The sequence below is a fragment of the Balaenoptera musculus genome, chromosome 1, assembly GCF_009873245.2.
Source record: "Balaenoptera musculus isolate JJ_BM4_2016_0621 chromosome 1, mBalMus1.pri.v3, whole genome shotgun sequence".
Taxonomy (NCBI): Eukaryota; Metazoa; Chordata; class Mammalia; order Artiodactyla; family Balaenopteridae; genus Balaenoptera; species Balaenoptera musculus.
This window is the reverse complement of record NC_045785.1, coordinates 166,596,422-166,618,987: the sequence shown is the minus strand read 5'-3', so window position 1 is coordinate 166,618,987 and position 22,566 is coordinate 166,596,422. Positions and strand designations below refer to the sequence as shown.

The 22,566-nt window shown below is 39.5% G+C and overlaps 1 protein-coding gene and 1 long non-coding RNA gene across 4 annotated transcripts in view; one reads left to right on the top strand and one right to left on the bottom strand.

Moving 5' to 3' along the window:
- Nucleotides 1-22,566, top strand: part of LOC118885896 — a 48,179-nt gene that overhangs the window by 19,687 nt on the left and 5,926 nt on the right. Inside the window, exons 4-5 of one of the 2 annotated variants that reach the window (XR_005017581.1) lie at nt 9,376-9,506; nt 9,969-10,050. This is a non-coding gene — a long non-coding RNA (uncharacterized LOC118885896). Of the gene's footprint in view, nt 1-9,375; nt 9,507-9,968; nt 10,051-22,566 lie in introns of those variants that run through there. The other variant, XR_005017580.1, reaches the window with a different exon arrangement.
- Nucleotides 14,318-22,566, bottom strand: part of SLC30A10 (solute carrier family 30 member 10) — a 46,470-nt gene continuing 38,221 nt past the window's right edge. For both annotated transcript variants that reach the window (XM_036835070.1, XM_036835061.1), the window contains exon 4: nt 14,318-19,364. In XM_036835070.1, coding sequence (XP_036690965.1) covers nt 18,865-19,364 — 500 coding nt within the window. In that variant the 3' untranslated portion in view covers nt 14,318-18,864. The remainder of the gene's footprint in view (nt 19,365-22,566) is intronic.

The following is a 22,566-nucleotide window of genomic DNA, read 5'->3' as shown; positions in this document are numbered from 1 at the left end:
ATTTTAATAGAGGTTAAGTGATGTGTCTAGAAACACACAATTGATCAATAACCAATCCACCATTTGAGGTATGTCCAACGCCAAAGCCCATGTGTTTTCCATTACGTGGAAGCTTTCCAAGCTTCAGTCATTCAAAACCACCTTCATGACTTTTGCTAAAATATTATGCCATGTACTCTATTACTTACTTAGAGGCAGTATTGTTTAGTGGTTAGAACACAGTCCTGAAATCAACCTACCTAAGTTCCAATCCTGGTGTTGCCTCCTACTAGCTTTGTGACTTTGGGCAGCTGACTTGACTTTCGCATCTTTCCTCGTGTTTAAAATGGGGGTGAATTCCTGGTATCTAGGAATAAAGAAAAAGTATTGAATAGTTGAATTTCCTTTTTCTAATTAAAATATGTATTTAATCAATGTTTAATACAAAATTGGTGCATACATGTATCCTTATGTTGAGGAAAAAAAATTTTGTAGCTGTTAATTTAATGAAAAAATTCTCTTGTGAATCCTTGAAAAAACAATAAGCAATATCTTTTAAAATAGTGTAACCAAAACAAAACACAAATATCAAGTAAAAATTTCCCCTTATAAAAATAATAATAAATAAATTAATTAAATGGGGGTGAATAATAGCACCTACTTCACAGAATTGTTTTGAGGATTAAATGAATTAACATATGTTAAAACACTATACTAAGTGGTCAAAGTTAACTTGCATTATTTCAGAATTTTCTTTAAATCAGGCTTTTGCTAGTTAAGGAAATGTATTAAAAAGGAGAGCTTTTATAACACAGCGGTGAGCCTATAAGTTTTATGTGATAGTTATATTTCAACAAACATTCAAATCAATACACAATATTTTAAAAAAAGGTGTTTGTTCATGTATCACCTAAAATCATTTCCCATATCCTGCTTTGGGAATACAGTTCCACATCAGGCTGTCTGTTATCCATAAAGAGAATATAGGAAGTTGAGTTTTTAAAGCTTAAAGGTAATCTTAGAGAAAGTTTTAAGCTTCCTAGATATAGGGGAAATAAGATAAAAAATAAAAAGATAGAAGTGGAATGTAATAGATCAGATGCCAAAACCCTCTAGCAAAGGAAAGAAAACACAATTTTTGCAAGACTTCTATTTGCATAGATCCAGCTGTCTCCTGTGGGGAGGACATCCTGAAAGAACACAAGTGACCTTCAGAACAGACCTTAGGCCAATCTTCTGATGCTTGAGTTACAAAGAGGTCCTGTGTGAGGGAGCTACAAGGGGGACAGGAGCCCAGAAGAATTCATTGCAAGAACATAAGGGAAAAGGATGTAAGATAAAAAGCCTTTGGGCAAAGAAAACAGGGCGGAGCTGAAGGGAAATAAAGTTAGCCAAGAACAGAACTGAAACACTCGTCATGTGCCACAGATGTACAAGCAGAGGACACCAAAGCAAAGTAGCAAGAATTACTCAAGATGCTCAAGAATAAAACAAGAAACTCAAACATGAACCATGAGACCCTAGGATAGATGCACTGAAGGGACCCTGGAGATCATTCACCCAATGACCTCATGTCACAGAGGGAGAAAAGAAGGTCCAGGGGGAAAAGACTTATCCAAGATACTGAAGCACAGCCCAGTTCAAATCCAAGTTCATATCCAACATCCAAAATGTGACAGCAAAATAGAAACCCATTCTTTAATTAGAGGATAAAAGAGAATTCACTTAAGTGGGGAAGAAAAATATAAGACATGGCTCTTAAAGAGACAATCATTTAGTGTTCTTCATTTTAACTTTTTGAATCTCCAACATGAAATTTACAATAAGCCTTATTTACAATAAGCTCAATCTATAATTGAGCCTGTTCTCAATTGAGAACAGGCTATATAAAGTATGAAAGATAGAATTAAGGGAGCGGAGTCAAGATGGCAGTGTGGGAAGACGCAGAGTTCGCGTCTCCCCACAACTAGGGTTCCTGCCGGACACTAGTGGGGGAACCTCGATGCCCAAGGAGACAGGAGGAACCCCCAAGTGAATCAGTAGGACGTGGGGGGACTGGGGGGGGAGGAAAAGTGGAGGCCAGACAGGAACGGCACCCCTGAGGGGTGGCTGAGAAGGGGGAGGGGTTCTCACCCCTGGAGGGACCCACAAGGGCTCAGATCAGGGGGGAGAACACCCAGCATTTCCCCTGCCCAATTGGCCTGGGAAGTCTGCCCGGCTCTCTGGCCGGGTCCTATGCCCTCAGAGGCCCCCTCCAGGCCACATTGGTCCTGGGGGCGTAGGAGGGAGGCCAGGGGGGAGAACAGGAGAGGCAGGTGGGAGGGGCCCTCCAGGACCTGGAGGAGAAGGAGAGGAGGGCATTTGCCCTGCCCACTTGAGCTCAGGAAGCCTGCTGAGCTCCCAGGTGGGATCCCCTGCCCTCTGAGACCAGAGGCACAGGCACTCTTGGCCCCTTCTGTTCTGTTGAGCCTAAGCCCCACCTCCCACACCCCCAGGGCCTTTTCCAGCCCTGTGAGTCCTGAGCATAGGCCCCCCCCACCGCCCAAACCCCACCCCTGCTTAAGGCCCTCCCTCCATAGCCAAGGCCTTTTCCACCTTTTTTTTTTTTTTCTCCTCCTCTTTTTTACTACTGTGGTTCTGTTTTACCTTCCAGTTGTTGTTTCATCTGTATTTTTATTTTTATATTCTTTCTAACATACCTATTAGTTTCCTAGTCTAATTTTATTTTATTTTTTATTTTTATTTTTTTTTAATTAATAGACTTTTACTTTTTTTTTTTTAAGTATTTGTTTTTATTTATTTATTTATGGCTGTGTTGGGTCTTCGTTTCTGTGCGAGGGCTTTCTCTAGTTGTGGCAAGCGGGGGCCACTCTTCATCGCGGTGCATGGGCCTCTCACTGTCGTGGCCTCTCTTCTTGCAGAGCACAGGCTCCAGACGCACAGGCTCAGTAATTGTGGCTCATGGGCCCAGCTGCTCCGTGGCACGTGGGATCTTCCCAGACCAGGGCTCGAGCCCGTGTCCCCTGCATTGGCAGGCAGACTCTCAACCACTGCACCACCAAGGAAGCCCCTAATTTTATTTTTTACTTTGTTATTGTTCTCCTTTTTTCTTGTTTTTTTTTGCCACCCCACACAGCTTGCGGGATCTTGTTTCACAAGCTGGGGGTCTGGCTGAAGCTCCTGCAGTGGGAGCTCTGAGTCAGAACCACTGGACTAACAGAGACCCTCAGACCCCAGGGAATATTCATTGGAGTGAGGTCTCCCAGAGGTCTTCATCTCAGCACCAAGACCCAGCTCTACCCAATAGCCTACAGACTCCAGTGTGGGAAGCCTCAGGCCAAACAACCAGTAAGATAGGAACACAATGCTACTCATCAAAAAAAAAATAATAATAATAATAATAATAAGATGGCAAAAAAATTTGTCACAGATGAAGGAGCAAGGTAAAAACCTACAAGACCAAATAAATGGAAGAGGAAATAGGTAAGCTACCTGAAAAAGAATTCAGAGTAATGATAGTATAGATGATCCAGATCTCGGAAATAGAATGGAAGCATGGATTGAGAAAAGACAAGAAATGTTTAACAAGGATCTAGAAGAATAAAGAACAAACAAACAGAAATAAACAACACAATAATTGAAATGAAAAATACAATAGAAGGAATCAATAACAGAATAACTGAGGCAGAAGAACGAATAAGTGAGCTGGAAAACAAAATGGTGGAAATAACTGCCAAGGAGCAGAATAAAGAAGAAAGAATGAAAAGAATTGAACACATCTCAGAAACCTCTGGGACAACACTAAATGCACCAACATCCTACTTATAGGGGTCCCAGAAGAAGAATAGAAAAAGAAATGGTCTGAGAAAATATTTAAAGAGATTATAGTGGAAAACTCCCCTAACATGGGGAAGGAAATAGTCAATCAAGTCCAGGAAGCACAGAGAGTTCCATACGGATAAATCCAAGGAGAAACACACCAAGACACATATTAATCAAGCTATCAAAAATTAAATAAAAAGAAAAAATATTAAAAGTAGCAGGGAAAAACAAAAAATTGCACACAAAGAAATCCCCATAAGGTTATCAGCTGATTTTTCAGCAGAAACTCTGAAGGCCAGAAGGGAGTGGCAGGATATACTTAAAGTGATGAAACAGAAAAACCTGCAACCAAGATTACTCTACCCAGCAAGGATCTCATTCATATTCAACAGAGAAATTAAAACCTTTACAGACAACCAAAAGCTAAGAGAATTCAGCACCACCAAACTGGCTTTACAACAAATGCTAAAGAAATTTCTCTAGGTGGGAAACAGAAGAGAAGAAAAAGACCCACAAAAAAGAACCCAAAACAACTAAGAAAATGGTAATGGGAACATACATATCGATAATAACCTTGAATGTAAATGGATTAAATGCCCCAACCAAAAGACACAGACTGAATGGATACAAAAAGAAGACCCATATATATGCTGTCTACAAGAGACCCACTTCAGACCTAGGGACACATACAGACTGAAAGTGAAGGGATGGAAAAAGATACTCCATGCAAATGGAAATCCAAAGAAAGCTGGAGTAGCAATACTCATATCAGATAAAATAGACTTTAAAATACAGACTGTTACAAGAGATAGGGAAGGGCACTACATAATGATCAAGGGCTCAATCCAAGAAAAAGATATAACAATTATAAATGTTTATGTACCCAACATAGGAGCACCTCAATACATAAGGCAAATGCTAACAACCATGAAAGGGGAAATCTACAGTAACACAATCATAGTAGGGGACTTTAACACCCCACTTACACCAATGGACAGATAATCCAAAATGAAAATAAATAAGGAAACACAAGCTTTAAATGACACAATAGACCAGATAGATTTAATTGATGTTTATAGAACATTCCACCCAAAAGTGGCAGAATACACTTTCTTCTCAAGTACACATGGAACGTTCTCCAGGATGGATCACATCTTGGGTCACAAATCAAGCCATGGAAAATTTAACAAAACTGAAATTATATCAAGCATCATTTCTGACCACAACGCTATGAGGTGGGAAATCAATTACAAGGGGAAAAAATACTGTAAAAAACACAAATACATGGAGGCTAAACAGTGTGCTACTAACTAACCAAGAAATCACTGAAGAAATCAAAGAGGAAAACAAAAAATACCTAGAAACAAATGAGAATGAAAACACGATGACCCAAAACCTATGGGATGCAGCAAAAGCAGTTCTAAGAGGGAAGTTTATAGCAATGTAATCTCACCTCAAGAAATAAGAAAAATCTCAAATAAACAATCTAACCTTACACCTAAAGCAGCTAGAGAAAGAAGAACAGAACCAAAAAAACCCCAAAGTTAGCAGAAGGAAAGAAATCATAAAGATCAGATCAGAAATAAATGAAATATAAATGAAGAAAACAAAAACAAAGATCAATAAAACTAAAAGCTGGTTCTTTGAAAAGATAAACAAAATTGATAAACCTTTAGCCAGACCCATCAAGAAAAAAAAGGAGAGGACGCAAATCAATAAAATTAGAAATGAAAAGGAGAAATAACAACTGACACTGCAGAAATACAAAGGATTATAAGAGACTACTACAAACAAGTATATGCCAATAAAATGGACAACCACAAAGAAATGGACAGATTCTTGGAAAGGTACAATTTTCCAAGACTGAACCAGGAAGAAGTAGAAAATATAAACAGACCTGCCACAAGTAATGAAATTGAAACTGTAATTTAAAATCTTCCAACAAACAAAAGTCCAGGACCAGATGTCTACACATGTGAATTCTATCAAACATTTAGAGAAGAGCTAACACCCATCCTTCTCAAACTCTTCCAAAAAATTGCAGACAGAGGAACACTCCCAAATTCATTCTACAAAGCCACCATCACCCTGAGTACAACACCAGAAAAACATATCACAAAAAAAGAAAATTATACACCAATATCACTGATGAACATATATGCAAAAATCCTCAACAAAATACTAGCAAGCAGAATCCAGCAGCATATTAAAAGGATCATACACCATGGTCAAGTGGGACTTATCCCAAGGATGGAAGGATTCTTCAATATATGCAAATCAATCAATGTGATACACCATATTAACAAATTAAGGTATAAAAACCACATGATCATCTCAATAGAGGCAGAAAAAGCTTTTGACAAAATTCAACACCCATTTATGACAAAAACTCTCCAGAAAATGGGCATAGAGAGAACCTACCTCAACATAATAAAGGCCTTATACAACAAAACCACAGCAAACATCATTCTCAATGGTGAAAAACTGAAAGCATTACCTCTAAGATCAGGGACAAGACAAGGATGTCCACTCTCGCCATCATAGTTTTGGAAGTCCTAGCCACGACAATCAGAGCAGAAAAAGAAATAAAAGGAATCCAAATCGGAAAAGAAGAAGTAAAACTGTCACTGTTTCAGATGACATGATACATGATACATGTGTGTGTGTATAACTGAATCAGTTTGCCATACACCTGAAACTAACACACTGTTGTAAATCAATATACTTCCGTTTTTTAATATGAATAAAAAGCAAGTTGAAGAAAAAAATATATAGTTGGAAATGGTTATTTTATTAAGCATGCTTTCCTCTGAGGTTTGGAATTATCTCAAACACTTTATACATGTCTGCACAATTTTGTTTTATGACAGTTTAGTAATTTAAAAAATAGTTCTAAGAAAGGCAAAAAGACATCAAGAACCCCCAAATAACATGGAAGCAACCTAAATGTCCATCAACAGAGGAAAGAATAAAGAAGATGTGGTACATATATACAATGGAATATTACTCAGCCATAAAAAAGAATGAAATAATGCCATTTGCAGTAACATGGATGGACCTAGAAATTATCATACTGAGTGAAGGAAGTCACACAGAGAAAGACAAATATCATATGATATTGCTTATATGTGGAATCCAAAAAAATGGTACAAATGAACTTATTTACAAAACAGAAATAGAGTCACAGATGTGGAGAACAATCTTGTGGTTACCAGGGGGAAAGTGGGGGGGATAAATTGGGAGATTGGGATAGACATATACACACTACACTATATAAAATAGATAACTAATAAGGACCTACTGTAGAGCACAGGGAACTCTACTCAATACTCTGTAATGGCCTATATGGAAAAAGAATCTAAAAAAGAGTGGATGTATGTATATGTATAACTGATTCACTTTGCTGTACAGCAGAAACTAACACAACATTGTAAATCAACTATACTCCAATAAAAATTTTAAAAAAAAGAACTCCCAAATAACAAAGGACACTATCTTAGCATAGAGCAATGGGGCTCAAAACATCTGTTTCAAATGTGATGGCCTGAAACATATGTGGGTGTGGAAGTCCAAGTCCAGGACACTGTAAGGAGGAGATAGGAGGCCAACATTGTTGGAAACCACAGATATCTCACCCAGGGCATTCTCTGCAGTGAAGTGATGAGCACTGAAGTGACTTATAAACTGTATATCAGAGGCTCATTTGAATGTCGGTGTCAAAAGAGAAAGAAAATACCTACTTGACAGACTGTGGGGTGAGAGGTGAACCACACTTCACCATTTACCTCCCTTCACTCATTCACGTATTGATGTTTGACAGATAGTTACCTGAGTATTTGGGTAACAGTCTGGCCACTGACAAGCTGTGTGACATCCCGTGCTAGGACACACAAGTTAGTCAGACTCTCTCTAGCCCTGATTATTTGACACCATCTTATTGGTTACAGCAGTGGTTATTGGTTATTACAGTTACACAGTAGTGATGGCGGCAGTGACATGAAGAGTATTTCCTAGGAGTGACCACAAAAGAAGAAATCACCTTAGGCATCTAGCAAGTCTTCTAATCATGATATTTAAAGGATTTTGTTTTACATTAGGTCCTTGTTGGTTATCTACTTTAAATATAGCAGTGTGTACATGTCAATCCCAAACTCCCAATCTATCCCTCCCCGCCACCCTTCCCCCCTGGTAACCATAAATTCATTCTCTAACTCTGTGAGTCTGTTTCTGTTTTGTAGACAAGTTCATTTGTATCATTTTTTTAGATTCCTCATAGAAGCGATATCATGTGATATTTGTCTTTTTCTGGTTTACTTCACTTAGTATGACAATCTCTAGGTCCATCCGTGTTGCTGCAAATGGCATTATTTCATTCTTTTTAATGGCTAAGTAATATTCCATTGCATATATGCACCACATCTTCTTTATTCATTCATCTGTTGATGGACACTTAGGTGGCTTCCATGTCTTGGCTATTGTAAACAGCACTGCAATGAACATTGGGGTACATGTATCCTTTGAAACCCATGTTTTCCTCCAGATATATGCCCAGTAGTGGGATTGCTGGGTCATATGGTAGTTCTATTTTTAGTTTTTTAAGGAACCTCCATACTGTTCTCCATAGTGGCTGCACCAATTTACATTCCCACCACCAGTGTAGGAGGGTTCCCTTTTCTTAAAGGATTTTTTTAATAGTCCCATGATTCAAGGAAATAAAATGAGGCAAAAGGAGAAAGTGCATTTGATTCATGTCCTAAACATGAGACAGTCATGGAGGCAGATATATATGTAGAAGGGCTCAATAAAAACAGCTAACATTTTAAAGTCACTGAGTCTTTGTCAGGAATATGCACGATCTCATTTTATTTTCACAGCACTCCTGGGAGTAGGTATCATACCTCACGTCGGAAAGTTTGGCAGATACTGACACTCCAAGAGGTGTGCCCAGGGTCACACAGCTTCTAAGTGATCTTCTAAACAGGATTTACATGCTCAGAGCCTGCTTCATTAAAATGCATCAACAAATATATTAAGTACTGAAAATATGCAAAAGAGCCAAGCAGGTCCCCTGACATCTGGAACTGACACAGCTCGGCCTTGGTGTTGCTAGGACTGGCCTGGCACTCACGGCTAAGTCAGAGTGTTCTGTTGAACACAATCTCTCAGGACATCAGCACCAGACAAGAAGCCACTCTGCCCTCTGATCTTAAGCTCAGATAAAAACAAGAGTACTCTGCCAGCCAGAGAAATACTGGACATCCCCCTACCCAGGATAATATGAATGACTGCTGTTCTTTACAAATTAAAACTGAAGCCTCGTTTCATTCCCCTCACCTTGTAGACAGAATTTATTAAGACACCCAGTCATAGAATTATCCCACTTGCCGGCAGCATCTAATCCAGGGCAAAGCCCCCCTTCCTTGAATCCTCCCCCAGATCAGCTAACACAGCCCGGAGGCTGTAACAAATCCTTGTGAACACACTCTTGCTAAGATACTTCATGGTTCCCCATGGTGGACAGTCCCCTCCCTGCATTGAGCATTAAAACCCATTTGTTTTATTATTTATCCACAGGTGTGTCCTGGTGGTCTGTGGCTGAAAGGCAGTGACAGCCGTGGAGCTGAAGCCCTCACTGCCTCTGACTGGAACCTGGACCCAGAAACCCTCCGTAAAGCTCTTGTTGGAGACACCAACTTGGTTGGGAGGTGAGGTCCTGCAGAACTGGGCCCTGGTAATCTACTGAAGCCCTTCAGCATTGGGTCAATTTCACTTTCCTAGGAATAAGGTGCCTTGGGATTTTTCGGTCATGTGATCAAGTCTATATTGTTCTTTGGTGAAATAGTAGAATACGGCCTCTGCCCTCAAGATGTTTAAAATCTAATTGGGTGCTGACACTCAAGGCTGGTCTATGCTATACATTTTGGCATTTCCACTGTGAGTAGTGAGTCAAAAACAAGACTAACTCTTGAAATCTTACTTATTAAAGTTGGTAGTTTAAAGAAGGCTTAGCATTCCTAAGAGCATTTATAGATCCGGGCTCTGTGCTGGGTACTCCACAGGGACCATCGCCTTTAATCCTCCCAAAAATCTCATGAGGCAGGAATTATGACTTTCTCCACTTTTACAGATGGTAAAAATGAGGCTCAGGAAACTTTTTTTGTTCACAGATAGTGGACTTCCTGAGGTCAAGCAGCTGGTGGAGATGGGACTTGACAGCAGGCAGACCCCAGAGCCAGAATGCTCAAACTCCAAGCTATATTTCATAGTATATGTTAATTCTTATAATAAAATCTCTCTGGAAACCCCTTTTCTTTTTTTTTTAATTAATTTTTATTGGAGTATAGTTGCTTTACAATGGTGTGTTAGTTTCTACTGCACAGCAAAATGAATCAGCTATCTATATACATATATCCCCTCTTTTTTAGATTTCCTTCCCATTTAGGTCACCACAGTGCATTAAGTAAAGTTCTCTGTGCTATACAGTATGTTCTCATTAGCTGTCTATTTTATACATAGTATCAATAGTGTATATGTGTCAATCCCAATCTCCCAATTCCTCTCACCCTCCTGGAAAGCCCTTTTCTATCACCTAGATTTGGTCAGGCCATGGGCCAGATCACGTCTCCCCACTTAGGAAGCCCTCTGCTGTGCAAGTTTTGACAATAGAAAGCAAAAGCTATAAAGCAAAGCTTCAGGCATCACTCTTTCTAAAAGTGTCATATTCGTTTTTTCTAAATACTTTTGAACACCAGATTAGAGCCACACACTCACAGCCCAGCACAGGTCCCAGGTTTCTGAGGCAGATAGAAGACCTGGTTATTATCATTGCCACTGCAAGCCCATATCGACACCAGCCACTCGGAGAATTCATACCTCCTCCTTCCCCTCCCTCCCCTGAGAAAATGCAGGCAAAAAACCCACCCAGCCCTGTGGTTAAAAATTCCATGAAAATTACATTTGCATCTCCAAGCCTAAAAGAACCAGTGTGGGGGCTTCCCTGGTGGCGCAGTGGTTGAGAGTCTGCCTGCCAATGCAGGGGACACGGGTTCGAGTTCGAGCCCTGGCCCGGGAAGATCCCACATGCCACGGAGCAACTGGGCCCGTGAGCCACAACTACTGAGCCTGCGCGTCTGGAGCCTGTGCTCCACAACAAGGGAGGCCGCGATAGTGAGAGGCCCGCGCACCGCGATGAAGAGTGGCCCCCGCTTGCCTCAACTGGAGAAAGCCCTCACACAGAAACGAAGACCCAACACAGCCAAAAGTAAATAAATTTAAAAGAGTTGCTATTACAAAAAACATTAAAAAAAAAAAAAAAAGAACCAGTGTGTGATGTACCAAATATTGTGACTCTATATGGGAGCTCATTAGAATGGTACAGCCACCTCTGTGAACATACGGTTCAAGTATGAGACAAAGGAAAGTCCATCATCCTTCTGCCTTACAAAAGATGAGCGAGATCGTGGCTCTATTTCCCTGCGTGGAATATATTCATTTCAGAGCGTGCTCCTGAATCAGGACACTAGGGCTGGAAGAGTGGCAGTTTGTCATCCACAGAAAATCACCCTTTGGGGCAAAGTGACATGCTAACATAGAAAAGGAAGGAATCAGAAAAAAAAAAAAAAAAACAGAGAGAGAAAGCGGAAAGGAAATCACTTGGCAAATCTCATTCAAAACTCAAAAAAGTGAAAATGCCTTTTTAGGATAAACAGGACAGGCTACTGTGTGATATTCACTCCCCAACTCATACGAAACTCCATTTACCAGTCCACAAGGAACCACCCTTGCACCCTCTCACGTTCTAACTTCCTTAGGTTATCTTGGTGCTCTTCTTGTCTGCTGAAGAAGATAAAGCTTGCCGGGGCCCAGCAGGGCAAAGGGGGCTTCGGCGACAGGCTGAGGAGTTTGTCCTCTTCCTGGAGCAGAGGGAAACAAGAGGGTTGACAGGAAGTTCAAGGCGCCAAGAGGCTGGTCAGGAGCTTTCTGCACTAGCACAGGTGTGAGGTGTTAAAGCTGCGCCCAAGAAACGGGACAGGAATAGAAAAGGAGGGGCTGACGTCGAGAGTCCTTTGAAGGGAACTTTAATTGAGCGTAAAGATTAGTTAGACACGGGATGAGAGGGAAGGTGGTATTAAACGTGGCAGCAAGGTTCCAGCTGGTTTGGGAAGAGGGGCATGGAGGAGGGATGGTGGGCAGAATGCTCCTACTAAAACCAACAGAAGAGCATCACGGAACGCTGAGTTTAGAATTGGGATAAACTCATGGATAAAGAAGACGTGGTACATATATACAATGGATACCACTCAGCCATAAAAAAGCACGAAATAATGCCATTTGCAGCAACATGGATGCAACTAGAGATTATCATTCTAAGGGAAGTAAGTCAGAAAGAGAAAGACAAATCCCATATGATATCACTTATATGGTGGAGTCTAAAATATGGCACAACTGAACTTATCTAGGAAACAGAAACAGACTCAAAGACATAGAGAACAGACTTGTGATTGCCAAGAGGGAGGGGGTTGGGGGAGGGATGGAGTGGGAGGCTGGGATTAGCAGATGTAAGCGATTATATATACAATGCATAAACAACAAGGTCCTACTGTACAGCACAAGGAACTGCGTTCAGTATCCTATGATAAACCATAATGGAAAAGAATATTTTTTTAAAAAATGTATATATACATGAATAACTGAATCACCTTGCTGTATAGCAGAAATTAACACAACATTGTTAATCAACCATACTTCATTAGAGAAAAAAAGAATTGGGATAAACTCCCAGTGAATGTGGAATGTCTGTAGACACCCGTAGGACATCCCCAGGGAGCCCTTAGCAACAGCTCCTGGGGCTCAAGATCCTGCGTGAGGTGGGAGACGAGGTGGTAGGTCTGCTGAACACTGAACACAGAGCAGCATAGATCATGGTGGGGAAGATGTCTGCATAAAATCGTTTCACCAAAAACTTTTGTTCCTGGTATTTCCCCAGTGTGCACCCTCCAACATCCCTCCTACAAAAGCTTAGCGCCTGCTGCCTAGGGAATGAAGTCTCAGCTCTCCAGATGGGTTGTCCTCTCCCTGTTTCTTCACCCACTGAACTATTCCAAGGCTACTTTCAAATGGAAATCTTCTGCACTCTCCCTGACTCTTCATTCACTCCTCTTCACTTTTACCCATGTTGATGGTACCACTGTTTAGTGCCATTTAGCTTTAAGTGGTATTTAACTGACAAAATGGGATTACAGAGATGAGAGGAGACGGGATAAGAGCAGGAAGGATGCGAGCGCCAGATTGAAAGCATAAGATAATAAAATCCATTGACATTTAACTCTGCTCTCACTTGTTTGATCTCCTAGGATTCCTACAATAACCCTGTAAGGAAGGTAACACAGACTTTCATCATTAACCTCATTCATAGATAAGAAAACTGAAGCACAGTGAAGTTCAATGATTTGTCCAAAGCCTCCAACCAGGAACACCAAGTGTTGAACCTATTCATTCATTCATGTGTTCATTCATTCATTCATTCATTCATGTGCCAGGTACTGTGACACTGTTCCAAGCACTGGGATAGTGGCTGAAGAACACAATGGTGGATTATACAAAGCCTTATTCTATTTGGAGAGACAGGAAATAAACAAATGCGTAATACAATGTTACCAAGCGACAGTGCTATGAAGAAACATTAAGGAAGGTAAGAGACACAGAGAGAGGCTGGGTTCTCTTTTAAACGGAGTAGTCAGAGATTCTGGAGCCTAAGCCCTAGAGTACTGAGTACTTTCACCCCTGCTCCATACTCCAGACTCTTATTGCTGAAGGAAGCTAATGGTCATGAAATATTATGTAACCCTCTCCTTTTGCAGATGTTGCCCAGGGCTTAGAATGTGCACATTTGAGCACCAGAACCCCTCCAGCACAAGATCCCCCCCCACTTCCCGGCCATCCAGGCTACAGGTAGCTCTCTTTAAACTCCCACAAAGGTGGACTGCCTTTTTCACATATAGACTATAAACTCCTTAGAGGCAAGAAGCACTTGTACATGGTTTACAATAAGTATAAGCCGATTAATCAGTTGACTGATGGGTAGGATAAAAGCAATTGAAAGAAGTGGAAGACTGTTCCCCTTATTCAATAGTCATAAAGATGCCAGTCAATTCATTGGAGAGATTTTCAAATCTATAGGGTCTCTCCCAAAAAAAGCCTAACCTCTCACCATTCCCTAAATCCCAGGAGCTCCCCTCCTACACAAACGCACTGGGTAGCCAGGGCCAAACAAGCCCCACTAGAAAACCAGATCAGTCCAGGTTACAGTAAGTAAGGTAGCTGGGTCAACTGGTGACATTTCTGCCAAGAGTGGAGAGTGGCAGAGGGGTGTGAAATGGAGACAGAATTAGTCCCGAATTATTAAAATCAATCCACGGAGTTACTGAGTGGAAATTGACTAGAGTAAAAGTGACAAAGACAAAGTGCGTTCAGCTAGTTTGCATTATCTGTTTAATTTTCACAAACATATCTCTCAGTCATGTGTTTATTTTAAAAACTTTTTATCGATAGCACCATTGAACATCTTCACTTTTAAAGGTATGCATCTGTGCATACATCACTGGGGGACTTCACATGCAATTAGCGATGAGTTATTGAATCTTTGTATCTTAGAGTTTTAATAATTCCCCCAAATGTGACAATTATACTTTGGCAAAATCACCTGTGAGGACAGAAGGAAGACCTCGAGCAACAAAACTCCACAATACTGTAACATAATTTCAGACCTCCAGGAAGGGGTCATTCTCCCTTGAAAATCATCATCCTTTCCAGGTTATTCCCATCAGAATGCAGAGCAGGTTCAGTGTCTCTGGCCTGGCTTTGTACCAAGAGGAGACCGTTGATCCATCTAGCAATAAGCAAGAAAGTTCCACGTAAACAAAAAAAGTCCAGAATGAAACACCTGAAAAGTTCCGGAAAAAAATGCACATTTTCTTTAGCTAAACTGCAAATTCATAAGAACATTGAGATTACAGTGAGGATTAGGGTCTGATGCAAGTTCCGTTTGAGCAGCTAGTTCCCCGATTCAACGGCTTCATTCCTGTTTTATTCCTGTGGCTAATCACATGCAAATACACTCAGAAGCACAAATAGGTGACAATTTATCAAGTGAACGACAAGGGCTATACAATAAGCATGCTTACTAAGCCTAAATTAGAAACCCAAATTAGGTTGCGTTTCCTCGTTTTTTTTAAACCAGTCTTTCCTGCGATCTTTAATTGCAAGAGTGTGAAGATACATCACACGCGGGATCATTTAAAAGCAGGAAATGTATTTTGTCCTCTTGGAAAAAAATGGATATGATTTGGCAAAGGATTAAGTGAGTCATGAACAATAAAAAAATGTTTTTAACATCCAAATTTGTCATTGCACTAAGATGCGCTGTTTGTCAGAAACCAGTAACAAAAAAAACATCATCAAGTTTAAAACTGGTGGGAAATTAAACACCTTAACTCCAAGAATCAATTGTGCTGATGTAACCCCTTCTCATTTAGCAGTGAGTTCATCAAACTGAGGATATTCATGAGTTGAAGAGATCATCACAGAACAGTGAGAACATTTCATTCACGGTTATATTGACTGATCTGTATAGTCAGATTTATAAGGGCTTTATTTTCCAAATTACATTGTTCTATGTAAAGACGACTGTATTTTTATAAATAGTTTTATCTAGCCTTTAAAAATATTTTTTTTAAAGAGCAAATTCTGCAGAGTGATTAGATTAAAAGGATTACTGGGCCCTGGAAGGGCTTTCATCAACAATATCCCTCAAGGACCCTTAGGTTAAGTCAGTGGCTTAGAACTAGGGGCTATTCTGCTCCCCAGCGGACCTGTGACAATGTCTGGGGACATTGTTGGTTGTCACAACTTGGGGGTATGCTACTGGCATCTAGGGGGTAGAAGCCAAGAGATGCTGCTAAAAATCCTACAAGGCCAAGACAGCCCCGCACAACAAGGAGCTATCCAGTTCAAATGTCAAGGACAAGGAGATTGAAGAAGCATAGCAAAAGCTCTTACTACCTCAAAAGGCAGTTTATTATGATCCAAAATCTACCCCAGTGATTTCTTTGACATTCAAAGCACCCATTCCTACTGAACTTTGAAGTTCCTGATTTACCTCCACTAGAGTTTGGCCAGCTGGTGGCAAAAAAAAAAAAAAAAAAAAGAAAGAAGGAAAAAAACGTAACTAAACATGGAGAGTATTCTAAATTCTTCCTCAATGTCTCCCTATTTTATTGATCAAAAAATTAAAGGGATAATATATTTTTCTGTCAACAATGGAACCTGGTAGCCCCACGGGTATTCATAACAGACAAATATCATGAAAAAAAAAAAGTAACCTCTATTTTCACAAACAGAGTTGAAAGTTGGAAAATAAAAGCAAACTTAGTTTTTCCTATAGCTGGTGCTGAAATAATGCGGAAAGGACTCTTTCCATAGAAATAAGAGGCTATCCCTCTTCCCCAGGTTAGAACACCTGATGGCTGGTCCTGATCTGACACACAGAGGATTCCCTAGACTCTTAAAAAATTATTTTCAGTTTCTAAAAAAAAAAGAGAGAATTTTCTGGAACTAACCTAAGCACACAGGAACGCGAAACTGAGTAGCAGTATTTTTCTAATCTCAGAAAAGAAAACAGTGTTGTTTAGGCACCACTGCCACTTTGCAGGGCTCATTCAAAGGAAAAAAGAAAATATTTTTGTTTCCTTGGGAGAATTAAAATGCAGGACAACTAAAGGGAGAGTAAAACCCAAGTAAAAACACCATACAGCAGGCATCACAGAGCCTGAGTGGCAAATGCAAGCACCTAACCCAATAGAAAAATATTGCACTTAATTAGCTTGTTTGGACATTATTAAACACACCGAGCCCAACTGTCTTCAAAAGGTACTATTTCACATTGACTGCATTCCATAATTTGGTATGTTCATAAATGTCCATCAAGATAATTTTCTGAGGTTAGATTTAATTATCTTGGAATTAAGAGCCTTTTCCTTTCCAGAAAAATACTTTAGAGATTAATTAAAGAACATTATTTGGATGTAAACTAATATGCATTCCTTTACCCAGCTGCAAAAAAAATTATAAAATTATAATTTTTCCCTTTTAATAAAAGCAGAATGATATGAAATCAAATTAGACTTTCAAATATGGAAGTGAGAGACATTTCTTCTTTGGCTCTAATCAGTGCATCTCAACCAACATTTATACAAGAGAATTTGGTCCACATATTACTGTGGTGAGTTTCACAGAGAATCCTCTGTTTTGTGTGAGTACATGCCATGCTTTTAATATTAAGAGTAAAAATGTTGCCTTATATCTACCCCCATTGTAGCTATTAAGTATATATACACTATAGTACATACTATATAATACTATTAAGTATATATGCTTAATAAACTCCTAGGGATAAAAACATATTTAGGCATTTTTCTATTTACCTAATTCATGGCCAATTTAAACTCGGATAATAAATTTTCAAGGAATAAAAATTTTCCTATCTACTGATCACAGCTGCTTCTTTATTTCAGCCTTAGAATTTAAAACTATGACAGTTTTTTAAATGGTGTTTGTGTTGAAAAATGTGGGTGCTTTTTCTGTTCCCAATCCAGCATTTCTGATGAGAACTGTGAAGATTCTAAACTGTGCAGACTCAATGCTGAGAGCCTGAGGGATGATCTTTTTCAGTCAATTTTGCAACCCATCAAAAAAGATTCTAGTTCTTTAGCGAGGCACCTCCTGTTTTCTTATACTTATTTTGAGACTGTTCTGATGAAAATATTGCTGCCTAAACAGTTTGTTAAATTCATGCCAGATGTTTCTCCAGTACATGGAACGAAAATCAGATTCTAATAGATGTATTTGAACTTGATAATATGGGTCAAGAGACATAAAAGAAAAATGTAAGCTCCTTGAAACACATTAAAGGCAGCAATTTAATTAATTCTCATCTCTCCCTTGGACATACACTTTTCCATCAAATTACTAGTTGGCAACTATAGTAAATACTTTAAAATATGTCTAATTAAAGGAAAGTCAATCTAGCTTATTTTTTGGGCAAGAATGCATACTCAATGCCATATATTTTCCTATCCCGAGAATACTCATTTTCTCCTGGTAAATGCTACATAGATCAATGTGATCATATAAAAGAACACTGAAGGGAAATTTGGGCAAATTAGTAAATCATTAATAAGCAATAAGTGAAAACAGTCCTAACTAGACTGACTCTAAAAGACAGTATATAAGTACTGTGTCATACTTAAAGAAGTAGAAATATTCCCACACTTCCAAGTGAAAAAAAAAAGCATCTTATGTATTTGAACATTTGAAACATCCTATAGCTGTAGTTCAGTTCACAGCAGAAAGTCTTTTTCTCTCTACCTCTCAAAATGAAGAAATCATCAAAATGCATTTTCTTCCTGCCTTTCCCCACCCCCAATAAACTTGACGTCCTCTAATGTTCTGAGAATATTTTCTACCTTACTAGGTATTTGTTTTACGTTTATTCAAAAATTAGTCAAAGAAAAAAATTTCTGCAGTTATAGGACTACCTAACTTTCCTCTTTTATGATCTCCCAGTGGAATAGAAAAGAATATAGCTATTATGGTTCTTAAGTTTTTTTTGATGTGCTTGGCTATGAGCTCACCTGAGAGTCAGCTAGCAGTTCTAAGCAATTTCAAACAAAAACTACTTTGAATCCTGTGTCCGCAATTATTGAGTCCCAGCCTTCAATGTCCCTGATACGTATACTAGTGCATTTGCTTCGGAAAATAAATGTTCAAACAAAACTGTTGAAGAGCAGCATGAAACACCCAGGATAATGTAAAAGGGTTCTCGGTCACATAAAAATTAACAGACAAGTTCAACTAACATCCCAAACAGCCAACCCCCTACTGAACACAGAGCGTGTGCACACTGTGAGTGTGATCAGAGTCTATGACCCACAAATCTCTTCCCACAAGCCCAGCTAGTGGTTCCAAAGTGCCTCGCCTATACAGCTTACTGATGTGGGCACCAAACTAAAAATGTGTGCTGTTGATATAACGTGAGTCCTCCTGAGATTTGCTAAGAGCTTGTCCGTGGTCACTCAGACAACCTTCCAAAGATACTTCAAGAGCCACTTCTGCTGTTTGTCGTCTCCCAAGGCCATCACTCCGGGACAAGTCCAGTGGGGGACAGCCATTGTGCTCGGCACAGCCATTGATGTGGGCCAGAGGCAGCACCCCGGGGGGACAGCACAGCTGCTTGCTGCAGCCCTTGGAGATGCAGGGTGAGCTACAGAGCAACTGCAAGTCCTTTTGCTCTAGGGGCCCCTTCAGGTCCACCTTCTCAAACTGGATGGTCACATTGTGGATTCCCGTGTTGTGGAAGATTTCTCGAATTTTTATACTGGCATCCTGATCTCCCCCGTCCTGCTGATACTTGATGTGCAGAGTGGCAATGATCTTCCCACTTATAAGTTCCCAGATGTGAACTTCATGGACACTGCTAATTCCGGGCACGGCAGAGAGCTTACTCACTAGAACAGGGAAGAGGAAACAATAACCAAGGTGAGGGCTCCATTTGAAACATGGAACCACCAGGGGAGGATAGGGTCCCCTTAAGCATTTGCACCAGAATGATGTAGTTACTAAGAATAACAGGAAGAAAAATAGCTGTACCGTATATGGGTACATCTTCCCATACATTTTCCCATAATCTTCTTCTTCCTCTCTGAATTCCTCTACCATACACTGTTAGTCCATAAAAGGCAATTCAAGAAAATAAGTTTCATAACAATCCCCTCCCGAAAATGCCCCGGGTGGTTGAGTTTACAAGGCATTCGACACTATGATGGACTGGCGTGGGAATATAAAGTATATAAAGTATAAAGTGGGAATATAAAGCCTTTTTTAAAGGGGATTTGGCAGTGTGGATCAAAAACCTTTACCAGCAATTCTAATACTAGGAATTTAACCAAAAGAAATAACCAAATATTTATGTACAAGAATGGTTTGGGCAATGCTTTTTGTGTTAATGAAAAAAAATGGAAATCGTTAAATCAATTATGTGATAGAATATGATACAGCTGTGAAAAAGTAAGTTGCATATTTAAGGATATGAGAAAGGGTATATAATGTATTTTTAAGTGAAAAGGCAAATAGCTAGAATGTATATGTGGTATGATATTTTTTCCTCTTTTTTTTTTTAACATCTTTACCGGAGTATAATTGCTTTACAACGTTGTGTCAGTTTCTGCTGTATAACAAAGGGAATCAGCTATACGTATATATATCTCCATATCCTCTCCCTCTTGAGCCTCCCTCCCACCCTCCCTATCCCACCCCTCTAGGTGGTCACAAAGCACAGAGCTGATCTCCCCGGGCTATGCGGCTGCTTCCCACTAGCTATCTATTTTACGTTTGGTAGTGTATATATGTCCATGCCACTCTCTCATTTCATCCCAGCTTACCCTTCCCCCTCCCCGTGTCCTCAAGTCCATTCTCTACATTTCTGTCTTTATTCCTGTCCTGCCCCTAGTTTAATCAGAACGTTTTTTTTTTGTAGATTCCATATATATGTGTTAGCATATGGTATTCGTTTTATTCTTTCTGACTTACTTCACTCTGTATGACAGACTCTAGGTCCATCCACCTCAATACAAATAACTCAATTTTGTTTCTTTTTATGGCTGAGTAAAATTCCATTGTACATATGTGCCACATCTTCTTTATCCATTCATCTGTCGATGGACACTTAGGTTGCTTCCATGTCCTGGCCATTGTAAGTAGTGCTGCGATGAACATTGTGGTACATGACTCTTTTTGAATTATGGTTTTCTCAGTGTATATGCCCAGTAGTGGGATTGCTGGGTCATATGGTAGTTCTATTTTTAGTATTTTAAGGAACCTCCATACTGTTCTCCATAGGGGCTGTATCAATTTACATTCCCACCAACAGTGCAAGAGGGTTCCCTTTTCTCCACACCCTCTCCAGCATTTATTGTTTGTAGATTTTTTGATGATGGCTATTCTGACTGGTGTGAGGTGATACCTCATTGTAATTTTGATTTGCATTTCTCTAATGATTAGTGATGTTGAGCATGCTTTCATGTGTTTGTTGGCAACATGAATATCTTCTTTGGAGAAATGTCTATTTAGGTCTTCAGCCTATTGTTGGATTGGGTTGTCTGTTTTTTTGATATTGAGCTGCATGAGCTGCTTATATATTTTGGAGATTAATCCTTTGTCAGTTGCTCCGTTTGCAAATATTTTCTCCCATTCTGAGGGTTGTCTTTTCATCTTGTTTATGGTTTCCTTTGCTGTGCAAAAGCTTTTAAGTTTCATTAGGTCCCATTTGTTTTTGTTTTTATCTCCCTTTCTCCAGGAGGTGGGTCAAAAAGGATCTTGCTGTGATTTATGTCATAGACTGTTCTGCCTATGTTTTCCTCTAAGAGTTTTATGGTGTCTGGTCTTACATTTAGGTCTTTAATCCATTTTGAATTTATTTTTGTGTATGGTGTTAGGGAGTGTTCTAATTTCATTCTTTTCCATGTAGCTGTCCAGTTTTTCCAACACCACTTATTGAAGAGGCTTTTCTCCATTGAATATTCTTGCCTCCTTTACCAAAGATAAGGTGATTATATGTGTGTGGGTTTATCTCTGGGCTTTCTACCCTGTTCCACTGATCTATATTTCTGTTTTTGTGCCAGTACTATACTGTCTTGATTAGTGTAGCTTTGTAGCATAGTCTGAAGTCAGGGAGCCTGATTCCTCCAGCTCTGTTTTTCTTTCTCAAGATTGCTTTGGCTATTCGGGGTCTTTTGTGTTTCCATACAAATTGCACAATTTTTTGTTCTGGTTCTGTGAAAAATGCCATTGGTATTTTGATAGGGATTGCATTGAATCTGTAGATTGCTTTGGGTAGTAGAGCCATTTCCACAAGGTTGATTTTTTCAATCCAAGAACATAGTATATCTCTCCATCTGTTTGTATCATCTTTAATTTCTTTCATCGGTGTCTTATAGTTTTCTGCATACAGGTCTTTTGTCTTCTTAGGTAGGTTTATTCCTAGATATTTTATTCTTTTTGTTGCAATGGTAAATGGGACTGTTTCCTTAATTTCTCTTTCAGACTTTTCATCATTAGTGTATAGGAATGCTACAGATTTCTGTGCATTAATTTTGTATCCTGCTACTTTACCAAATTCATTGATTAGCTCTAGTAGCTTTCTGGTAGCATCTTTAGGATTCTCTATGTATAGTATCATGTCATCTGCAAACAGTGACAACTTTACTTCTTCTTTTCCGATTTGGATTCCTTTTATTTATTTTTCTTCTCTGACTGCTGTGGTTAAAACTTCCAAAACTATGTTGAATAATAGTGGTGAGGGTGGGCAGTCTTGTCTTGTTCCTGATCTCAGTGGAAATGGTTTCCTTTTTTTCACCATTGAGAATGATGTTGGCTTTGGGTTTGTCATATATGGCCTTTATTATGTTGAGGAAAGTTCCCTCTATGCCTACTTTCTGCAGGGTTTTTATCATAAATTGGTGTTGAATTTTGTCGAAAGCTTTTGCTGCACCTACTGAGATGATCATATGGTTTTTTTCCTTCAATAAGTTAATATGGTGTATCACATTGATTGATTTGTGTATATTGAAGAATCCTTTCATTCCTGGGATAAACCCCACTTGATCATGGTATATGATCCTTTTAATGTGCTGTTGGATTCTGTTTGCTAGT